General features: G+C 34.7%; 2 protein-coding genes across 5 annotated transcripts in view; both read right to left on the reverse strand.

Annotated features, from left to right (window-relative positions):
- Positions 1–25,200, reverse strand: part of LOC127839912 (uncharacterized) — a 239,983-nt gene that overhangs the window by 51,901 nt on the left and 162,882 nt on the right. The gene's annotated exons all lie outside the window — the stretch shown is intronic.
- Positions 1–25,200, reverse strand: part of LOC127837646 (uncharacterized) — a 54,078-nt gene that overhangs the window by 15,957 nt on the left and 12,921 nt on the right. For 2 of the 4 annotated variants that reach the window (XM_052364900.1, XM_052364899.1), the window contains exons 2-5: positions 17,049–18,025; positions 15,545–15,903; positions 13,693–13,750; positions 1,096–1,895 (exon numbers count right to left, since the gene is read on the reverse strand). In XM_052364900.1, coding sequence (XP_052220860.1) covers positions 15,554–15,903; positions 17,049–18,025 — 1,327 coding nt within the window. In that variant the 3' untranslated portion in view covers positions 1,096–1,895; positions 13,693–13,750; positions 15,545–15,553. Of the gene's footprint in view, positions 1–1,095; positions 1,896–13,692; positions 13,751–15,544; positions 15,904–17,048; positions 18,026–23,109; positions 23,655–25,200 lie in introns of those variants that run through there. The other 2 variants (XM_052364902.1, XM_052364901.1) reach the window with 2 other exon arrangements.

The raw sequence follows: 25,200 nt of genomic DNA on the forward strand, positions 1-25,200 counted from the left end.
GTGTACCTATGAAGTTTCATGATCCTAGGCATAAGCGTTCTTGAGTTATCATCCGGAAACCATTTTACTATTTCAGGTCACCATGATCTTGACCTTTGACCTAGTGACCTTAAAATCCATAGGGGTCATCTGCGAGTCATGATCAATCCACCTATCAAGTTTCATGATCCTAGGAATAAGCGTTCTTCAGTTATCATCTGGACACCATTTTACTATTTCGGGTCACGGTGACCTTGACCTTTGACCTAGTGACCTCAAAATCGATAGGGGTCATCTGTGAGTAATGATCAATGTACCTATGAAGTTTCATGATCCTAAGCATAAGCGTTCTTGAGTTATCATCTGGAAAGCATTTTACTATTTCAGGTCTCCATGACCTTGACCTTTGACCTAGTGACCTGAAAATCAATAGGGGTCATCTGCAAGTCATGATCAATGTACCTATCAAGTTTCATGATCCTAGGCATAAGCGTTCTTGAGTTATTATCCGGAAACCATTTAACTATTTCGGGTCACTGTGACCTTGACCTTTGATATAGTGACCTCAAAATCAATAGGTTTCAACTGCGAGTCATGATCAATCTACCTATCAAGTTTCATGATCCTAGGCATAAGCGTTCTTGAGTTATCATCCGGAAACCATTTAACTATTTCGGGTCACTGTGACCTTGACCTTTGACCTAGTGACCTGAAAATCAATAGGGGTCATCTGCGAGTCATGATCAATCTACCTATCAAGTTTCGAGATCCTAGGCCTAAGCGTTCTTGAGTTATCATCCGGAAACCATTTAACTATTTCGGGTCACGGTGACCTTGACCTTTCACCTAGTGACCTCAAAATCAATAGGGGTCATCTGCGAGTCATGATCAATGTACCTATGAAGTTTCATGATCCTAGGCCCAAGCGTTCTTGAGTTATCATCCACAAACCACCTGGTGGATGGACCGACCGACAGACCGACCAACAGACCGACATGTGCAAAGCAATATACCCCCTCTTCTTCGAAAGGGGGCATAAAAAATTAGACTTTTTGAGGAATGGGGCTGAATTTAAGCCCAATCTTTGACAAAGTTACTAACACTGTAAGGTCTCACCTGAAGCTCAGAAGCTGAGCTTATATGCTGGCCTCGCGGATATTGTTAAGGGCCGAGTTTGAGTTCTGATTAACTTCGGGCTGAGAGTCGAAGGGTGTACTGGAGCATACAACAAAACTGGTGTCATGTTTTTTAGCCTTCTTTAGTCTCAATTCAATGCAATGCCCTTTGGGCTCGGAGTGCAAAACCGGACGTGTTTACTTTTAGCAACTTGTTTTCAATAATGGGGGGAATTTGCGTCTGTGGTGCACCACATAAATATATTGTGCGCTGAGGACAGTCTGTAACGCTACTACTGTCCTAACTATCTACAGCAGATATACTTCTGAATGAATCATTTCAATTGTTCCTTTTTTTCTCTCGTTCCTTGCTGAATATATAGCTGTCTTATAAAGAATTAAACAAGTTATTCAACGTTTAATTCTTCGTGAGATTCTTTGTGATGTCCACAGCAGGAACTAACTGTTTGCGTTAACTGTTAGCATTACCATAAGTACTGCTATAACGTCTCGCTTCTGTAACACTCATCCCACTCTTGCACTAGAGCTAAACAAAACTACTCGGGCTTGCTTGGGTAAATCTCGACACGGATATTTCGGTTGTTCATAACAGCGCGTGAAAACTTGACGTGCTGAGGATTTATTGCACAGACTTGTGTAACGATGCTGACCCTTTGAGGCCGGAGGTCCAGTGGGAGGAGCTAGGGATCAGGGGAGGGAAAGGATGGTTCTGTATTGGGGCTCCTGCAGGCCAGACTGGTGCTGTTGCTTGGCCAACTCGATATTAATGCTGGTGCTCTCCTGAAAACAACAACACTAGATTGGGGGATATGAACTTGTAACACATTTTTATAATACAATGCATAATACACTACATATATGCCTCTTGATTGGATGTGAAAGTTTTCAACAGCAAAACATAATTATCTGAATTTCTAATTTGGCATTTCATTGGTGCCTTGTCCTAAATAGCAATTAATGAAAATTAATGCAATTAAAGGGATCTTTTCACGCTTTGGTAAATTGACAAAATTGAAAAAAGTTGTTTCAGATTCGTAAGTTTTCGTTTTAGTTATGATATTTGTGAGGAAACAGTAATACTGAACATTAACCATGCTCTAATATAGCCATTATATGCATCTTTTGACGATTTTAAAACCTAAAAATTATAAAGCGTTGCAACACGAAACGATTGAATAATTTGGAGAGTTCTGTTTTTGTCGTTAAATTTTGTGCAACTAAGAAGATTGCTTATATAAGGTATAAAATACGTCAGGAATGTGTACTCGGCGGAATAGCTCAGTAGGCTAAAGCGTTTTTACTTCAGGACTCTGGCAGGACTCCAGGGGTCACTGGTTCGAAACCTGCTCCGGGCAATGTTCTTTTCCTTTTTTTAAATTTTTTTCTTGATATTTTACTGGAGCTTTTACGATCCAATCTTTACATTTATCAATATAAAGCATTTAATGAATAAGTTAAAAAAATGCCAAAATCTGTGAAAAGGCCCCTTTAAACCATTTCGTATTAAAACATTAAAAGTGTTGGCTAATGCTTTAATAACCTGTAAATTCATTATAATTATTCTTACTTAACTTTCAGTGTAATTTTATAAGCCAAATTGCCGCTCATCAATATTAGAAGCTTTCTTCCCAGATTAGCATGTGAAATCCACATAAGCAAATCAGGGAGGACACTTTCTGACGATACTGGATTTTCACAAAAGAAGATACTTATTTTCAACAAAACATACCTTTAAAGAGGTAATTATTGTCCCTAAGTAGCCTGTGCAGACTGCACAGGCTAATCTGGGACTACAATCTAAGCATATGCATTAAGCCCTATTTTTCCACAGCGTGGCTCATTGATGTTTTTAGCCAGTTTTTTCCTGCATAACAACAAAAAAGATGGAAAATCATCTTGTTAAAAATAATAAATTGTTTATTGTACTCATAATCATAATCCGTTAACTTTTACAATTCTTTCACAGAGGTTTTACTGTTAATACAAGTTTCAACAAGTAAATTTGTTGAATTGATATCCCCGCTAATATGCTTCTGGACACAAAAGTGTTATATTTGACACTCAAAAAAGCATTTTTCCAAGATACAAAGGGCCATAACTCCATTATTAACAGATGGTGTACAATGCCATTTGGCGTGCATCATTCTCTTATCCTTATATATACTCATACCAAGTTTCTATGCAATCCGCTAAAGCACTTCCAAGATATGGCTCCGGACGAATGGACGGACGGAAAGACAGACGGACGGACAACGCCAAAACAATATCCCTTCACCTATGACGGGGGATAATAATAAATGGGAGGCAACAACTTCATATTAATGTATTCCCAAAGTTACAAAACACACACACCCTTTTTACCAAGCCTTTACAGGTCTTTGGTGTTAAACTCTCATCAGTTAATAACAGAGTTATGGCCCTTTGTATATTGAAAAATGCTTTTTGTGTGTCCAAAACCATATCTTTGAAGTGCTTTGGCGGATTTTATTGAAACATGAAATTAGTATATATATATGGATAAGAGGATGATGCATGCCAAATGGCATTGTACACCATCTGTTAATAACGGAGTAATGGCCCTTTGTATCTTGAAACAATGTTGTTTTGAGTGTCAAATATAATACTTTTGTGTCCAGAAGCATATTGGCGTGGGCTATCAATCCAACGAATTTGCTTGTTTTAATTATTTTCCCATACGAATTTTCCCTTATAATTTTTTTTCTCTACACATTTCAATACTCATTAACTCCATGAAACAAAACGCATTTATTCCGTGTAACTAACAAGAACGCATAATATACCGTGCAAAAATGGTGGTTTTATGTAAATCATGCTCCTTTGTGACGGGGCCTGTTTTGACAAAAAAAACACTGTAAACACAATGAAAACTTAACACTACCTCACAAACAGACTCTATACGGCATTAGATGGAATCCCGTCTGTAGATCTGCCGTGGAATCATATGGAATTCTATGGAAATCGTTAGATGGAATTCCGTGGAGTATTGGCACTAACTTTCCATCCGATTCCATGCAATCAATGGAAAAGTGAAAAAAAAACAAAAGAGGGACTTGATATAGGATGGAATTCCATAAATTGCCGTGGAATTCCATAGAATTCCGTGGCATTCCATATAATGCCGTGGAAATCCATAGAATGCCGTGGAATTCCATAGAATGCCGTGGAATTCCATAGAATGCCGTGGAATTCCATAGAATGCCGTGGAATTCCATAGAATGCCGTGGAATTCCATAGAACGCCGTGGAATTCCATAGAACGCCGTGGAATTCCATAGAATGCCGTGGAATTCCATAGAATTATATGGAATTCCGTGAAAAGCTATGGAATTTAATAAAAAGCTGAAATAAAATAGAAAAAAACAGATTATAGATCAAAGGCGTTTTATCGATTTTGAAAAACAAATGTGAATGTAACTAAAGGTTTCATCATAGAAGTTAAACAAGAACAAGATCTGGCATCAATCATTAACCACACACATGCAGTCACAGTACATATTCAAAAATGAGTGGTTTTACATTTTCATAAAGTACCAAGTTACCAACTCTCTTAACCACAGGCATGCATGCACACATTCAAAAACACATCCATAAACATGCCCGCATATACAGGTGAGAAAAGAAACACTTATAAAAGGCACAATATAAAACATAGAAGTAGAATTTTATATTTCTCTTATGACAAGTATACTTCCTTTCTCACATATGTTCATAAACACACACAATTACAAGCACACACACATCACGCACAATTGTTATAGAGTTTTTTTCTCATAAGTTTTAACGTTCAACAACTGTTCCTTATTAATTCTAGAACACTTTCAGTATGATAACAGAAGTTCAGTTCTAGTTGATGTGTTCCAGGACAATTCTAGAAAAGTTCCGAAGGTTAACTTCAAATATTTAAGTCTGAAACCAACTTTCTAGAAAACAAATTCCCATGCAGACAGCCAGTATTCAAGTACTGGGCATAGTTAATAATAATACATAACAAATTAACAACTGTTGTAAATTTGTTATTTATTATACTATGCTCAGTACTATTAAACACGGACTTTATTCAATTATCCAAATTCCTAAATTAAAAAAAAACAAATAAATTAAGACAAAAAACAAACACAAAATACAATTCACAAAATAAATAACTGGTCTTTTTTATACAAGAAGTAACCAAAATAAAACATGTCACCAGCCACAGACTGCCAGGCTTAACACAGAGGCTAGTTTTTAAAAATGTTTGTCCAAGTCTTCAACTTCCATTTTCCTCTTCTTCTGAGAATATTGATCACCAATCACTGCCTCCGGGTCCTTTTTGGTATGAGGTACATGTGCTTTACAGAATACAAAATCTTAAAAATGTCTAAAGCAAAGAGTTATTTACATTCAAAGTATAACAAGAGATTGCAAAGCAATAATGGTCCCCTACCTGTTAAACTTCACTATTTTAAGTTTGTTAAATATATTTGTTGACATAGCAACCAAAATTCTTGCATTATAAACAACATGAAATGACGTGCAAAATGTCCTTATTGTCATCTGTTCATGTTTCAAGTTTCATGAAAAAATACTTAGAACTTTTTAAAGTTATCCCAGGATCCAGAAAAGTGTAACTGACTTACTGTAGACCGATATATTGAATTCCAAAAAGACAAAATACTTTCAGGTGGTTAACATTAAATAACTTATCTAGCCCAGGGCATGACAATATTTACCATGAATTTGTGGCCCTGTAAGTCCTCTAGGTAAATGCGCTTAAAGAGCCGCTTTGCTGTTGGATTATTTCCCTGCCAAACTCTGCAGTATCTTCCATCAACTGGTCAATGGTAATTAAAGCACATAATGAAAATGTATAGGGAACGTAATTCATGAATTGTTTTAAATATTAAGTTGTTAAATGGTCTTTAGAAAGAGAATTAAAAACGATGTGAATACATCGTAAAGCACTAAGCATAACTTAATTTGTTGGTATGATTAGTACAAATTTATTATTGCTATAATTAGAATGATGTGTAATTCTATTGGTATGAAAATGCACACTCAGATACCCAAAAACCAATTCCATTGGTTTAATTTTTTATTTACAAGCAAATACGTTGAATTGATATTCCCCGCCAATATGCTTCTGGACACATAAGTATTATATTTGACACTCAAACAAGCATTTTTTTTAAGATACAAAGGGCCATAACCCCGTTTTTAACAGATGGTGTACAATTCCATTTGGTGTGCATCATCCTCTTATCAATATATATACTCGAACCAGGTTTCAATGAAATCCGCCAAAGCACTTCCAGGATATGGCTATGGACGGATGGAAAGACGGACAGACGGAAGGATGGAAGGACGGACAGACAACGCCAAAACAATATCCCTCCGCCTATGGCGGGGGATAATAATAAACATTAACACCATTAATGAGCATTGAGTGCTCACCATGCACAGTATAAAACTTCCTTAGCCTCAGTTCCATAACCTTGCATGATAAAATTCTGATACTACATTTAACGTTATTAATTTCTCCACATAGGTCTTATTACTTATTTTTTCAACCTGCAAACTCCACTAAGTGAAAATTTGGTGAAAATTTGGGTGACAGCTGCTTTTAAACTATATTTGCCATACTAAAACCTCAAATATCACATAAAAAGGTCTACAATAATGTCATAAGAAGATTAAATTTAAAGGAATATTTAGAAATAATAAAAATCACAAACCTTCAGTTGTTGTTCTATTCCTAGACAGACTGCTCAAACAATGTATGCATCACTCTTTAGCAATATTTCATGTCACTTTCCAAATGATATAAATACAGAAGTATTTTAAGAAAGTGTTTTTAATGGAAAAACTCATGAACTCTTCTGTTTGTTAAATTTCTTTAACTTTATTTTAACAAGTTAAACCAGTACATTGTCCACCATGTTTCATGTTTCAATCTAACAGGTAAACTTTCTGTATTTGAATTCAGCCAATTAGAAAAGGCTGTTATATCTTATAACCAATAGATTTGCAGCAAACATACCCAACATCTGATGCAAAGCACACGCTGGGGTTATCAGATAGATTGTTATTTGACAACCTGGACTGGCTGAGTTTGATATTGAGAAAAAACAGTGTGTATACCACTTGGACAGGGTTAAGGAATTTAAACTTGTAGAAATTGCTTTGAAAGTAACAACTACTCCTACTTCTGCAGAACTACTACTTTAATTACTACAGCATCAACAACACCACCAACAACAACACCACCACCAACAACAACAGCAACAATAACAGCAGAAACAACAACAGCAACAGCAGCAACACAACAGCAGCAACAAGAACAGCAGCAACAGCAGCAGCAACAGCAACAGCAGCAGCAACAGCAGCAACAACTGCTACTATTGCAACAACTGCTACTACTGCTACTTCTATTGCTACTACTATTGCTACAGAAACTGTTAATGCTACTACTTCTACTACTACTACTACCACCACAACCTCTACTGATATAAAAAACACTACTGCTACTACATCAATTACTACAACAACAACACCTACTACTACAACAACAACAACTACTACTACTAATACAGATACTACATCTACAACAACTACTACTACTGCTGCTGCTGCTGTCGCTACTATGAAGTCTATTTGGCTATTTGTAAGTGTAAGGTGTTCTATTATGTTCTTATTCCCCATTAGAACTTTTGTAGAACTTACTGGTTCTTAAAGCGTTCTAGATGTGTTCAAGAACTACATTTTAAAACATTTTTAGAAATTTCTTGACCATATTTTGTCCTTGAAATGTTCTAAAAAGGTTCTTGAAATTATTGGAACAGTTTCAGTCCTAAGCCATTTTCCACAAATGTTCTGGATTTATTCTAAAAAAACTGTTTTGGAACAATTCCAGAACATACGTTTTAGAACACAAATATGGAACAGTTCCAGAAGTGTTCCAATTTCTAGAACAAATTTATAATTGTCTTTATTGCATTTTCTTTTAAATACAAAATACATGATGCAAATAAATTCATACATGTATTAAACTACAAATACATTTCAGACAACCAGCGAAAATTGTCTAAGTTATTTTCCATTGATTTCCATCCAAGAAAATTTATAAGTTATTTTCCATAATGATTTCCGTTGAAAAAAATGGCTAAGTCAAACTTTCCATGGTGTTTTCCATACATTCCGTGGAAATGCATGGAATTTTAGTCGAGATTCCGTGGAATTCCATAACAGCTTCAGATGGAAAATTGGCAAGTGGATGGAATTCCATCAAATTCCATGGATTTCCATCGATTTCCGTAGAATTCCATAATATTTTCTATGGAATTCCATAGAAAAGTGCTAATGACTATGGCAGATCTACAGACGGCATAGATTCCAATCAAGTAGGCTTAATTAAATATCTCACAGCTTTTTAAAAACTCAAGGCCTGCATGGGGATGACAGAAATTATTGCGGTGTTGTGTTTCTGAGGTGTCTGTATCGGTAAGTTGGAAAGCATCGAGCTGGAGAAGGGTTTGAGTTATTGATCATCATGTAAAATAATTTGTACTGAAAATACGATAATATACACAAGAATAGACGCCATTTTACCTTCTGTGAAATAATATCATATCATTCTCGTCCACTTCACTTATTTATACACTGCAAAAACATTATTATTCATTGGACATTATTTTTTATTGATTTTGAGGGTAGAACGATCGACAAATTAAATACAAAAACACTGGAAAAAAATTGACACAAATTCCATATTTATTGTTTCCAAACTGAGAAAGTCAAGCATTAACTACCACGTCCATGAAAGTCTTTTTTTAACCACAAAATAACATGCGGACGAATATATATGATTTTACAAAAAACAGACAATTTAAATTAATATTTTACCTGATGTAAATTCAAACCATTCTTTTCCACCTCATCTTATAAACAGGAAATAGTCCCGTCTGTAGATCTGCCGTGGAATCATATGTAATTCTATGGAAATCGTTAGATGGAATTCCGTGGAGTATTGGCACTAACTTTCCATCCGATTCCATGCAATCAATGGAAAAGTGAAAAAAAAACAGAAAGGGGGACTTGATATGGGATGGAATTCCATAAAATGCCGTGGAATTCCATAGAATTCCGTGGCATTCCATATAATGCCGTGGAATTCCATAGAATGCCGTGGAATTCCATAGAATGCCGTGGAATTCCATAGAATGCCGTGGAATTCCATATAATGCCGTGGATTTCCATAGAACGCCGTGGAATTCCATGGAATTCCATAGAATGCAGTGGAATTCCATAGAATGCCGTGGAATTCCGTGATAAGCTATGGAATTTAATAAAAAGCTGGAATAAAATAGAAAAAAAAACAGATTATAGATCAAAGGCATTTTATTGATTTTGAAAAACAAATGTGAATGTAACTAAAGGTTTCATCATAGAAGTTAAACAAGAACAAGATCTGGCATCAATCATTAACCACACACATGCAGTCACAGTACATATTCAAAAATGAGTGGTTTTACATTTTCATAAAGTACCAACTCTCTTAACCACAGGCATGCATGCACACATTCAAAAACACATCCATAAACATGCACGCATATACAGGTGAGAAAAGAAAAACTTACAAAAGGCACAATATAAAACATAGAAGTAGAATTTTACATTTCTCTTATGACAAGTATACTTCCTTTCTCACATATGTTCATAAACACACACAATTACATGCACACACACATCACGCACAATTGTTCTAGATTTTTTTCTCATAAATTTTAACGTTCAACAACTGTTCCTTATTAATTCTAGAACACTTTCAGTATGATAACAGAAGTTCAGTTCTAGTTGATGTGTTCCAGTACAATTCTAGAATGGTTCCGAAGGTTAACTTCAAATATTTAAGTCTGAAACCAACTTTCTAAAAAACAAATTCCCATGCAGACAGTCAGTATTCAAGTCCTGAGCATAGTTAATAATAATACATAACAAATTAACAACTGTTGTAAATTTGTAATTTATTATACTATGCTCAGTACTGTTGAACATGGACTTAATTCAATTATCCAAGTTTCAAATTCCTAAATTAAAAAAAACAACAAATAAATTAAGACAAAAAACAAACACAAAATACAATTCACAAAATAAATAACTGGTCTTATTTTTATACAAGAAGTAACCAAAATAAAACATGTCACCAGCCACAGACTGCCAGGCTTAACACAGAGGCTAGTTTAAAAAAATGTTTGTCCAAGTCTTCCACTGCCATTTTCCTTTTTATTCTGAGAATATTGAACACCAGTCACTGCCTCCGGGTCCTTTTTGGTATGAGGTACATTCTATACTGCTCACATGTGCTCTACAGAATAAAAAATCATAAAAATGTCTAAAGCAAAGAGTTATTTACATTCAAGTTATAACAAGAGATTGCCAAGCAATATGGTCCCCTACCTGTTAAACTTCACTATTTTAAGTTTGTTTAATATATTTGTTGCCATAGCAACCATAATTCTTGCATTATAAACAACATGAAATGACATGCAAAATGTCCTTATTGTCATCTGTTCATGTTTCAAGTTTCATGAAAAAAATACTTAGAACTTTTAAAGTTATCCCAGGATCCAGAAAAGTGTAACTGACTTAGACCAATATATTGAATTCCAAAAGGACAAAATACTTTCAGGTGCTTAGCATTAAATAACTTATCTAGCCCAGGGCATGACAATATTTACCATGAATTTGTGGCCCTGTAAGCCCTCTAGGTAAATGCGCTTAAAGAGCCGCTTTGCTGTTGGATTATTTCCCTGCCAAACTCTGCAGTATCTTCCATCAACTGGTCAATGGTAATTAAAGCACATAATGAAAATGTATAGGGAACGTAATTCATGAATTGTTTTAAATATTAAGTTGTTAAATGGTCTTTAGAAAGAGAACTAAAAACGAAGTGAATACATTGCAAAGCACTAAGCATAACTTAATTTGTTGGTATGATTAGTACAAATTTATTATTGCTATAATTAGACTGATGTGTAATTCTATTGGTATGAAAATGCACACTCAGATACCTAAAAACCAATTCCATTGGTTTAATTTTTTATTTACAAGCAAATACGTTGAATTGATATCCCCCGCCAACATGCTTCTGGACACAAGTATTATATTTGACACACAAACAAGCATTTTTTAAAGATACAAAGGGCCATAACCCCGTTTTTAACAGATGGTGTACAATTCCATTTGGCGTGCATCATCCTCTTATCCATATATATACTCAAACCAGGTTTCAATGAAATCCGCCAAAGCACTTCCAGGATATGGCCTTGGACACACAAAAAAGCATTTTTTCAAGATACAAAGGGCCATAACTCTGTTATTAACTAATGGTGTACAATGCCATTTGTCATGCATCATCCTCTTATCCATATACATACTCATACCAAGTTTCAGTGAAATCTGCTTAAGCACTTTCAAGATATGGCTACGGATGGATGGAAAGACGGACAGACGGAAGGATGGAAGGACGGACAGACAACGCCAAAACAATATCCCTCCCCCTATGGCGGGGGATAATAATAAACATTAACACCATTAATGAGCATTGAGTGCTCAACATGCACAGTACAAAACTTCCTTAGCCTGCAGTTCCATAACCTTGCATGATAAAATTTCGATACTACATTCAACGTTATTAATTTCTCCACATAGGTCTTATTACTTCCTTTTTCAACCTGCAAACTCCACTAAGTGAAAATTTGGGTGACAGCTGCTTTTAAACTAATATTTGCCATACTAAAACCTCAAATATCACATAAAAAGGTCTACAATAATGTCATAAGAAGATTAAATTTAAAGGAATATTTAGAAATAATAAAAATCACAAACCTTCAGTTGTTGTTCTATTCCTAGACAGACTGCTCAAACACTGTATGCATCACTCTTTATCAATATTTCATGTCACTTTCCAAATGATATATATAAGAAAGTGTTTTTAATGGAAAAACTAATGAACTCTTCTGTTTGTTAAATTTCTTTAACTTTATTTTAACAAGTTAAACCAGTACATTGTCCACCATGTTTCATGTTTTAATCTAACAGGTAAACTTTCTGTATTTGAATTCAGCCAATTAGAAAAGGCTGTTATATCTTATAACCAATAGATTTGCAGCAAACATACCCAACATCTGATGTACAACACATGCTTGGCTTATCAGATAGATTGTTATTTGATAACCTGGACTGGCTGAGTTTGATATTGAGAAAAAACAGTGTGTATACCACTTGGACAGGGTTAAGGAATTTAAACTTGTAGAAATTGCTTTGAAAGTAACAACTACTCCTACTTCTGCAGAACTACTACTTTAATTACTACAGCATCAACAACACCACCACCAACAACAACAGCAACAATAACAGCAGCAACAACAACAGCAGCAACAACAACAGCAGCAACAACTGCTACTACAGCAACAACTGCTACTACTGCTACTTCTATTGCTACTACTATGGCTACAGAAACTGTTAATGCTACTACTTCTACTACTACTACTACCACCACAACCTCTACTGATATAAAAAACACTACTGCTACTACATCAATTACTACAACAACAACACCTACTACAACAACAACAACTACTACTACTAATACAGCTACGACATCTACAACTTCTACTACTACTGCTGCTGCTGCTGTCGCTACTATGAAGTCTATTTGGCTATTTGTAAGTGTAAGGTGTTCTATATGTGTTCTTATTCCCCATTAGAACTTTTGTAGAACTTACTGGTTCTTAAAGCATTCTAGATGTGTTCTAGAACTACATTTTAAAACATTTTTAGAAATTTTTGACCATATTTTGTCCTTGAAATGTTCTAAAAAGGTTCTTGAAATTATTGGAACAGTTTCAGTCCTAAGCCATTTTCCACAAATGTTCTGGATTTATTCTAAAAAAACTGTTTTGGAACAATTCCAGAACATACGTTTTAGAACACAAATATGGAACAGTTCCAGAAGTGTTCCAATTTCTAGAAAAAAATTATAATTATCTTTATTGCATTTTCTTTTAAATACAAAATACATGATGCAAATAAATTCATACATGTATTAAACTACAAATACATTTCAGACAATCAGCAAAAATTTTCTAAGTTATTTTCCATTGATTTCCATCCAAGAAAATGTATAAGTTATTTTCCATAACGATTTCCGTTGAAAAAATGGCTAAGTCCAACTTTCCATGGTGTTTTCCATACATTCCGTGGAAATGCATGGAATTTTAGTCAAGATTTCGTGGAATTCCATAACAGCTTCAGATGGAAAATTGGCAAGTGGATGGAATTCCATCAAATTCCATGGATTTCCATCAATTTCCGTAGAATTCCATAATATTTTCTATGGAATTCCATAGAAAAGTGCTGATGACTATGGCAGATCTACAGACGGGCGTCACAAGCAGGGCTTTTCCTTGAGTATTAATGGGTCTGTTAAACGGACTTTTAGCACGAAACAAATTCAAAATCCCAAAATTGCATTTTTCCCAAAGTGGCCAAGAAAAGGCCTGACAAAGCGTCTCTTTTACCTTCTGCGTCATGCTTGTCCCCCACATCCTCAGCATTGTTGTCCCGACTCAGCAGCAACTGGAGCAGTAGAATAGCTTGATGTATTTCTTGTATGTATATTTAGGACTCACACACATTTATATAAATGTAATAAAAATCAATAAGACATGTTCAACTTCATAAACTATGGCAAATTAATAAATCTCACATCAAGTGTAACCTTTCTGTAAACATTGCGTAAAATATCAATATATACGCCTCTAAAGATTACTTAAACAATGTCATATTTAATTAAACAAGTATTCATCCATATACATTTCTTACATGGCATCATGGTGTTTATAGAAATGAAAGTCTAAAATTAGCCACAGTTGCTATATATATGTGCATATATATAGAAATATTAAATTTTCAGTTGAAATGTTTACAAGAACTAAATTTTAGGAACATAATGATAAAAACGATATAACAACATAACATAATATGCATAAGATCTTATGTTCAAACAAAAACACTCACATTGTATACTGTGAAACCATTTATTTTCGACAGCACAAAATTTCGTCATTTGTATAAAAATGACGATTTCGTCAGCACTTAAATTCGCCGATATCTGATTTTGAGTTTTAAAAAAATGCGTCAGTCAATATCCGATTTGTGTGTAATACATATTCGAGATCAATCGCAGTTGCGAAAAATCGTGGTACGAATGCGGGAACACACTTGAGAATCACTGCAGGAGGTGGCGCCTGTTTGTCACATGCCAATTAACTAGTCTTTTGTTATCAAGGGACAGTAATGGACCCTCTTAATGTATGCCATTAACACGTTCATTGTTATGATTAGCGGACAAGTGGGAGCGAATAACCGTTAACGAGTATTTGTAACAACGAAGCCAATTGCCAATTGGGTATGTGTTCTAGTTGGTATGATTTTTATTAAAATGCTGTCAATACCGTTTTAAAACTCTTTGTGTTATACGAAAGAGGTTCCAGTTTGTTAAGTGTGTTTTTTTTTCAAATAAAATGCTTTTTTATTCTGATATCAACATTAAAATTAGAAACTCTATGTGTGTGTTTGTTCTTAAAAAGTAAACTACCGGTATATAAATCAATAATGTAAATAATTTAAAAATAAATAAATTGATACATATAAAATAGTAATAAGTGTGGTTAAACGCAAACAATCAAACAACAAACAGCAGTTTAAATATTCTTTATTAATTTGTGATAAATACGCATGTTGATAACACATCGTCATCTTTTCATTTGGTTTATTGTCTTTCATCGGCATTCGCTGCGTGATGGCTAATATGCAACACCCCTGAAAAACACAATGCACCTAATGGGTAATAAAGTTATAAACAATTAGCGCTAATTCATTACCATTCTACATAAACGAAGTCAACGCATTCGATACAGCTGTAATGCACACGCGTTTTAAAGAAGTGTCACGTGTCAGTTAAGTACCTTGTGTAATCTACATCCCTTTGTGTCAAAACCGGATTAATCTTGATTACGAAACAGCAGTGAATGTGTGCATGGATTATGTTGGAATTTAATGCCTCATGTCTACGGTATAGTTTTAAATATTGTTCAACTTGGTGTTTGTTTTTGTTCAAACATAGAGCATGATTTTTCGTTAGGATCTTAAATTCGCCGATCGGTCGACTGACGAAATTTATGAAAATTAATGCCTGACGATTAATAATGGTTTCACAGTAATCAGATAACAATATGTGCACATAAATTATGAGTATCTTTAACTACACACACAATGTTGTATTGTAACATCACACACTACTATGTTCGTATGCTAAACAACACATGGTCATTGAAATACTAATCACTAATTACAACAACTAATACATACATGTACACACTATTCCACTCTGATCACCAGGATGTTGTCCCCCCACTGTCCCACAATGATGGATGATGTAGTGCTGCTGTAGCAGACTGACGCTGGGTGCCTCACTTCATCCTTTTGAGTAGCCAGCGTAGCCAGCTTTCTCTCTCCCTCCCAGCCCACCTGTAGTACAGTGTAGGACCAGGCTCCACAGACCAGCACCTGGCCTGCAGGGGTCACATGTAGACCTTCTGGCCACACTAGTTCTGGGTCTGTCAATGTAGCCAGGGGTGTGCCATCCCTGGCCAGGGTGAGAAGCTTGTTCTGGTCCCAGATGGTGATGTACAGCTTGTCCCCTGTGGGACTCACAGCACACTTCTCTACTGCAAAACAGAGTAACATCAAGATATTGAATTACTGTAAATGTTAAATAATCTTATTAAACATACTGCAGTGATATTGTATTACGCATATGTTGCTATAAATAGGCCTTTACACATCTAAAATATATGCATACATTCCAATAATGTAATAGTTTAGTATGACATTAAACTTCAGTTGCAGTATTACGTAGAAATTTGACAAGTTGAAATGAGAAATGAAGTGTAGCACAATTACACATAAGGAAACAATTGCACAGTTCAATCAACATGTTTATGTTACTATGTGCAGCATGAATAGATTTTCCACACATGTATACATGTGATAACTATGTACTGAAATTAGTGAAATTGACCAAAGCAGACATAATTCATGTGCCATGTTACAACGTTATTTGTGTTTTTCAAGTGTTTATAACAATCAAAAATATTCAAAACAACAGTTATTGACACTTTTCTAGCTAGTTAGTTACCAAACCAATTTCAACAGCAAAATGTTAAAATGAACAAAGATCTACTACTATAATTGCAATGAAATTAATACATACATTTGAACACTTCATAAAAGAATACAACCACAAGAGTACCTTTGTTATATGGTGTTATGAAATTATTCAATTTATCAAACATATTGTACATGTACAATCATTAAACAACCACAAAATTAAGACCAGGTCAGAAAGTGTCTCTTTCCCAGGAACTCAGTTTCTATTTATAGACATGTCATGTAGTGACAGTCAAAGTACTTCATTACTCATGTTTATAAATCAATATTTCTGAACCTTGTTTTGGCTACAATGTACAGTAGTATTCAAGGGCACATATGAATTATAGAACAAATATTTTATAATACATCAGCAGGTTTTCTGCTATGACATCTGAATTTTATTTTATTTTCATCTCACAAAGTATATAACTATAATTTATGATTTTTTTTCAAAATAACAAGATAAAGGCCTGATGGGTCAAGATCTGTTGATTAAAAAATAAATCCTAATTTGGTTCATTTATTGAATAAAAATTCCCAAATTTGTCATTGTATGAATTTAAAATAACACAATTTGACTAGACTCCTTTTCCCACAATGGCTAGACAAATCCCTGTACATAATACAAATGTTATCAGGATGGATTCACCATGATTCTTACGTGTATAATCCAAATCTTCATAGAGTCTGCAGATCAGTTTGCCACTCAGTGTGTATTTGTACAGTTCTTTTCTAGAGGTGACAAAAAGGTCTCCTTGGTGATGGGCAATATCTGTACATTTATGTTGTAACTGAAACTTCCTGCCAGGAACAAGCTTTCCCTGGTTGACAGTGATAAACTGGACCTCATGTATGTTGCTAATATTCACAGCCACAGCAACCTCACTGGGTGTGATCAAACATATGGCCTGTGGATAAGCATTCACATCCCAGTGACTCACCACCTGGTACTGCTGGCTCAGAAGCTTGACTCTCTTATTATCGTAGTCTGCAATCAGGACCTGCCCATCTGGGAGAGCACATATAGCTTGGATCCAGCATGTGTTTGAATCACTTGTTATTCTCACATTGTGCTCAGACTTCCCCTGGACCTTAAACATCTTGACAGACTTTCCAAGCAGAGTCAATGCCTGCTGTATGATATGTTTACATTTTATGCTGGCTATAAGGCAGAGCTCCTTATTATCTCCAATTTTCTGAACGATTTCAAGTAATTGTAACAAGTCACTGTGAAGACTGGTGCATTTATGAATGGAACTTGTAACTGACCCTTTTATGCTTATGACTTCAACTTTCATCTCGTTTAGTTCCTTCACAGTAATATTATCAAATTCATTCAAGATAGAAAGTACACTTCTACACATGTCTTCTTTTATATATTGCTTACTTTTCCCCGATGTGCCCAAATACTTATTTCCCCACTTATCTATATCAGCATTTAAATTGCCACTCACTTGTTCTATTAAGACTGCCCCATGTTCATTGTATGTTTTCTGCAATGACTCAACGCTGGCCTCCTGACTGATCTGAAGACTTTTTATTTCTCCCAAGACAGTTTCCAGCTCCACTAACAGGCCCTGTAGGTCTGTGGGCTGCTTGTTGGTCAGCTCATTAATTGGAGTCACTTTACTGCACTGGCTGAAATGACCAAATAATACAATGCAATGAACATACCTAAGAATAGTAAGCGATTTTATGTAATACTTCAAACACGTATACAATTTAAAATAAAACAAACATAAAAAAGAACTCTTTTCTTAGGTTTTATATGGGAGTATGCAGATTTGCGCTTTTCCCTGTCCTTCCATCCATGTGACTTTTCAGTCGTATATAACTCAACACGTATTCCTGCAACTTAACAAGTAAAGTAAACAGGCATGTGAGCTTGTGCAACTCTAAATTTTGATTCTGTTTTTTTCATTATGATTGTAGTAATAATTTAATCATTATAAAAAATGAATTTTAAAATGTGTGTCTAGTGAACATTAAACAGTATTGCTACTAGAGGACTGACACTTTGCATTAATAGTTATCATCGTGTAATTTTGACCACCTGCAAATTTTGGTATATCTTTTTCAACATACCCAGAGATATGGCCACTGTTTAGTAAATAAATCACATATAAAATTGTGTTGTGAGTTACTCAAAGAGTACAGCTGATAGTGGGATGAAATATTAAAAATGTATTACCCACCATGTGAAATTTCTTCTTACATAAGAAGAGTTATGTCCCTTTAACCAAACAATCATATTTCTTTCAATAGTGAGAACCATACCTCAAAAAGGATTGTTGATAGAGGTATACGTCTACAGCAACATATTAATCGTCAGGTACACTCTTGCAACTCCATATTTTTGTTCACATTTTTGTTATATTTGTGCAGTTGAGGAACAAATTGGATTGTAGAGGTATCCATGTACTAAGAACACATTTTTAGTTGTTAACATTATTTTCACTTTTAATATTGTAAACCTTGACCACACTATAAATAATAACACATGCAAGAAAAGATCATTGATGCTCTCCCACCCCACACAAAGCAGGCATGACTTATAATTAATATCTATTTTCAAACATTTTTAAATAAGCCAGCAACGAAAATCAATATATTGTTCACAAACAACTGTCATAAGTGGATTCAAATTCATTGACTGAAAGATTTTATAATGGCAGTAGAATCTACTGTAATATATATAGAGAATATTATGTGAGTTTTGGATAAAGATCAAGTTTATCATGCAAGGCTTAGAACCATGGTAGCGCGAGACTTGCCGGGTGCTACCATGGTTCGAGTCGAGCATGATAAACTTGATCTTTATCCAAAACACACATACAATTCTTTGTATCCTATTATGTCCTCCCTTTTTCCATTAATAATTATAAAATATCGCATTTTTTACTGTTTTATCTTCCCGTAGTTGACAAAAACATATTCTCCAATTTGTTGATAAAAACACAAATCTGATCAAAAAAAGTGATTATATAAAGCTAAAGTTTATATGATCATTATTATACTATCGATTTTCATCTGGTAATAGGGTAAATGTAGCATGTCCAATATTCCTGCAGTGTTTTATCATAATCTGCTTCAACAATTGTTATAATGGGTAATACAGGTACTGAAACTGACAACTACACCTATATAATTTCATGATATAAGCTTATGTGACCTTTGACCTATGGACCTTCACATGGATTTACATCTTAATCTTCCTCGATGTAAACATAAAACATGTTGCATGGATGTAAGTCAAAGCATTCACTATAGATATCATGTGGAAACAATTGGTCTACGGACCAACTGATAAAGGACAGATGCAAAGCAAAATTACCCCGCAAATCATTCTTACAGGAAGTCCTCTATTTCTCAATAAAGTCTTAGTATAAACAATCTTAGACTAGCTTGTTGTTGTCACACGATCTATTCGTGGAAAAGAAAAGACGCCATTGTAAAATGTTTAAAAGGAGGCTCCAAGAGAAAGGTCTATTGTTTATTATATGTGATATTGAAATGTCATAAAGTAGCAAGCCTAGAGTCAATGATTTTTTTAAAATATTGGGCTATATGTGTAATATTTTCACTTAATTTTATCCTACACAAAATAAGAAAAACAGCAATTTTTAAAAAATTACTTTTTTCTCATTATTTGAAAAATAAATAGTTAAATGGCAGCAAAGCAAGAGCCAATCACTGTTTATGAGCTATTTAGATATTAACATGTTAATTTCCCAATGTTAATGAATTCCAACTCACAAAACACGTTCATGATTATATAACACATATTTTTTTACAGTATAGTGTACTTAATATTGAACAGAGTGGATTGCACATTTTCAACAAATATACACAGACCAATGTCTAAAGTAAAAATACTCAAATAAAACAAGGGCTGTTTGTACAACATGCATGCCCCCCATATGGGCTGTCAGTTGTAGAGGCAGCCATTGTGTGCATACGTTTTGTGTCACTGTGACCTTGACCTTTGACCTAGTGACCTGAAAATCAATAGGGGTCATCTGCCAATCATGATCAATGTACCTATGAAGTTTCATGATCCGAGGCCTAATTATTCTTGAGTTAACCAGGAAACCATTTTACTGTTCATGTCACTGTGACCTTGACCTTTGACCAAGTGACCATCCTATGAAGTTTCATGATCCTAGGTCTAAGCATTATTGAGTTATCATCCGGAAACCATTTTACTATTTCGATTTACTGTGACCTTGACCTTTGAACTAGTGACCTGAACATTGATAGGGGTCATCTGCCAGTCATGATCAATGTACCTATGAAGTTGTATGATCCTAGGCGTGAGCATTCTTGAGTTTTTATCTGGAAACAATTTTACTATTTCGTGTCACTGTGACCTTGACCTTTGACATAGTGACCTGAAAATCAATAGGGTCATCTGCGTGTCATGATCAATGTACCTATAAAGTTTCATGATCCTAGGCCTAAGCATTCTTGAGTTATCATCCAGAAACCATTTTACTATTTCGATTTACTGTGACCTTGACCTTTGAACTAGTGACCTGAAAATTGATAGGGGTCATCTGCCAGTCATGATCAATGTACCTATGAAGTTGTATGATCCTATGCGTAAGCATTCTTGTGTTTTTATCTGGAAACAATTTTACTATTTCGTGTCACTGTGACCTTGACCTTTGACATAGTGACCTGAAAATCAATAGGGTCATCTGCGTGTCATGATCAATTTACCTATAAAGTTTCATGATCCTAGGCCTAAGCATTCTTGAGTTATCATCCAGAAACCATTTTACTATTTTGAATCACTGTGACCTTGACCTTTGACCTAGTGACCTGAAAATCAATAGGGGTCATCTGTCAGTCACGATCAATGTACCTATGAAGTTTCATGATCCTAGGCCTAAGCGTTCTTGAGTTTTCATCCAGACACCATCTGGTGGACGAACGGACGGATCGACAGACCGACCGACATTTGCAAAACAATATACCTCCTCTCTTCGAAGGGGGGCATAAAAATTATTTTTTTCAAGAAACAAAGGGCCATAAATCTGTTATTAACAGATGTTGTACTATGCCATTTGGAGCACAGCATTCTCTTAACCATATATATACTCATACCAAATTTTAATAAAGTCCGCCAAAGAACTTCAAAGATATGGCTCTGGACACAAAAGTGCCGTATGGACGGAAGTGCGGACGGAAACACAGTCCGACAGACAAAGGCAAAACAATATCCATCCGCCTATGGCGGGGGATAATAATTCTTGTTCACCGGAATAATGTCTTGTGTAAAAGGCTTGTGAGTGATTGCCTATGCTGTGTGACTGGCTTTACAGTGATTATAGAGATCATTATTTGTTTACTGTAAATCCATTTTAAAATAACTCCAAGCTAAAGGACCTCCCGTATATGATCATTAGATTCTTATATTAAGTTATGTAATGTTTGAATTTAAACGCACTTTCAAACCTATTGTTTTTCTAATGCATTGTTATTAAGGCCACAGGCTAATGCCATCACAAAAAATATAAATCTCCCTTAAATAAGAACTCCTTATCATTGTGTTTTGACCAATAAACAGCAGTAAACATAAATTTATTGAAGAGTGTAACACATGCTTCACAAGTAAATGCTATGTATATATATATATATAGAGAGAGAGAGGGCCATTTTTCACCGCAGAGGAATGATTTAAACAAGACTATTGCCAAGCAATATATGTACCCTACCGGCTCCACCATTGTTAAAAATTCAACCATTGTCATATTTTTTTATTTGTTGCCATAGCAACCATAATTTTTGAATTAGGAACAATATGAAATGACGTGCATAATTTCCATATTGCCATCTATCCATGTTTCAAGTTTCATGAAACAACGACCGACTGGCCGACCTACCGACCGACCGACATGAGCAAAGCAATATACCCCCTCTTCTTTGAAGGGGGGCATAAAAATATGAAGAACTTGTAAAGTTATCGCAGGATCCAGAAAACAACCATTTTCAGCAGTATTTCTAGTCTACTTGTTGCCATAGCAACCAGAATTTTTGACATAGGAAGAAAATGAAATGACGTGCATAATGTCCATATTGCCATCTATCTATGTTTAAGTTTCATGAAAAAATATGAAGAACTTTTTTAAGTTATCGCAGGATCCAGAACAAGACAGACAGACAGACAGACAGACTCACAGAGCGCAAACCATAGGTCCCCTCCGGTGAAACTGGTAGGGGACAATAAACTTACCAGATATTAAAAACTGAAATCAAACCCATGACTCATATGGATTCAGAGAAGATCTCAAAAGTTATTTACTATATACGTCTATTAATCTTTTGATCCTTGGGCGTGGCAATTTTTTACCTCTAAGGGGTAATTTCAAGAAACTTGGTGGAAGATCAAATCTTTTTCAGCTTACTATCCAAAGAAAAACAACACCAGCAAGATAATCAATATTGTTCCCATGCATCAATTTCCATGTGCAACAACACCCGCATGTGGTCAAGAAGTGTCATAACATCATGATTAAATTTGCAACCTGGTAGCAAAGGATCTCAAGCAGTAATGTGCAAATTTCAAATTAACTTCATAAGTCTTTTCCAAAATTTAGAATAGAGGTGAAGTTTTAAAATTGCATAGTATTTCATACTTTTCACAAAAATTTCAGGAAACAAATGTGTTTGTTAAAATACCATAAATCAAAATATACGGCAAAGTATTTCAGAAATACCTGTGATTATTGAAGGCACACTTTGTGCAGCACAGATGACTGTGGTCATCACATAACATTTCAATTTTGTCGTCCTTATGCGCTTCACACTTTAACAGAAATTCCTCCACCAGTTTTGAAACTGGCCATTCTTTCATGTCATTCCTTCCATATGCTGAATGTTTTTAAACCACTTATCATGCAACGGAATACATTTCCCACAATAAAGTTTCAAACATGTTTTGCAGTAAAAATCTGCATTAAATTTTGCTTGCTCTTTGCATGACAAACAAATAAAATCCTTAACCTCATCAGAGCCTTTGGCATGAGAAGACATAGACAAGTCCGCCATTTTGATAATTGACATTTTAAGAAAACAAAACGTTCAGGAAAATTCTTAATTTCACAGTATCTCTGTGAATACAAATAAGTAGTTCAGAAAAGACATTTAAATCTTTTATTAAAAAGTCAAGCAATCACAAAATATGTACTGAACAAAAATCCAGTTAAACCTAAAATGGTTAAGCCATCAAGTATTTTGAACTGAACAGAAAACAAATACATGTGTAGACTGTCAAATGACAATCAATTGTAAGCAGTAAACAGTGTAAACTGTAATGGGACTATTGGGTCACGTGGGTATTGAATATATTACATTTCCAATTGTGGCAAAGAAGATAACGAATTGGAAACTAGATCGTGTTTAACAGATAGATAGGCCAGACTAAATGCAGTGAGTTTGAATGCATATTGATAAATGGACAGAAATTGAACAATGTATAAGGCATGTAGTTAGTGAAGGCGAACATCACAAATATTGTTCAATATTTTCTAACATTAGCAGGTTCTCTAGATTTTGTGTGCAAACTAATATTATGATATCAGATCATGTGACCTTGCCCTTAAACTGTGTATGTTTATTACTTTCCACCAAAGAAATCACTAAACCTTGTGACACTGACCTTTGACATGTTGACCTAAACATTAACAAGTGCATTCAAGTTTTCACTAATAACCAACATACCAATTTGCAAGATTGTACACCAATGCATTCACCAGATATAAGCAGAACAAAAATAGTCTACATACCCACCTACAGACCAACCCATGATGGGCACGTGCACAGCATTAATATATACAAACCAATTATTTGAAGGGAAACTTAAGCTCCATTGGTCATTTTCGGCTCGGGTACTACTAAAATTTACCCCGGAGCTCCTTAGTATACTTAAATGTACCCCGGGTACCGAAACTATAGTGAAACGTAACCTAACGCTAAATTGGTCTTTTGCCGTCTTTTTTTTTCAAATAAATATATTCATATTTATGTCAATATTCTGTAAAATGACCTTTATATTATTGAAACTCCTGCTAAACAAACATTTTGACGACATTGGATTTTAGACGGGAATGCATCTCGGGTACAGTCTCAATTGACCGGATACGTGTTAGTATATTTTCGGTACGCGGGGTACATTTAAGTATTATCAAGAGTACCCAGGGTACATGTTAGTAGTACCCGAGCTGACAATGACAAATCAAGCGAAACGTAAATACATATATAGGAACTTAACAACATTGATTTTAAAAGTTTTGTAAGTTTTAAATTTAAATTAAAGTAATTCAAGAATGCCAATATCAAAACTACTATTTCACACAAATCTGACATGCAAAGTGCACAAAAAGTAATAAAAATAATATGTTGATAAATTTCCAATGCTTATTGGAATGGGTTTAATAAACCATGCATTGGCTAATTTGCTTAAATATCATATTGAAAATTATTCAGTTTAAAGGATACATAATACAAATTAATGGTTTTGGATATTTGAGCATGTCTATTTCACACAAAGGAATTTTCTTTAAGGAGTATCTCATTTGCTGAGCTATTTAAAATTTTGTGAGGAATATCGATAAGTTTTAAGATAAAACATCATAGAAACTTGTTCAACCAAAGAACATTATTTTGTTTTCCATAAAGCTGTTTAAATTGTTTAAGAATTAAAGGATTACAGTAGCTTAAAGGGGTATAACAGCAATATTTTCCACTTACCATAAAAATTATTTAAGCAATACATATTCTCTATTTTCAAGCAGACATTCATAAAGGAA

The sequence above is a fragment of the Dreissena polymorpha genome, chromosome 7 (assembly GCF_020536995.1).
Source record: "Dreissena polymorpha isolate Duluth1 chromosome 7, UMN_Dpol_1.0, whole genome shotgun sequence".
Lineage (NCBI taxonomy): Eukaryota > Metazoa > Mollusca > Bivalvia > Myida > Dreissenidae > Dreissena > Dreissena polymorpha.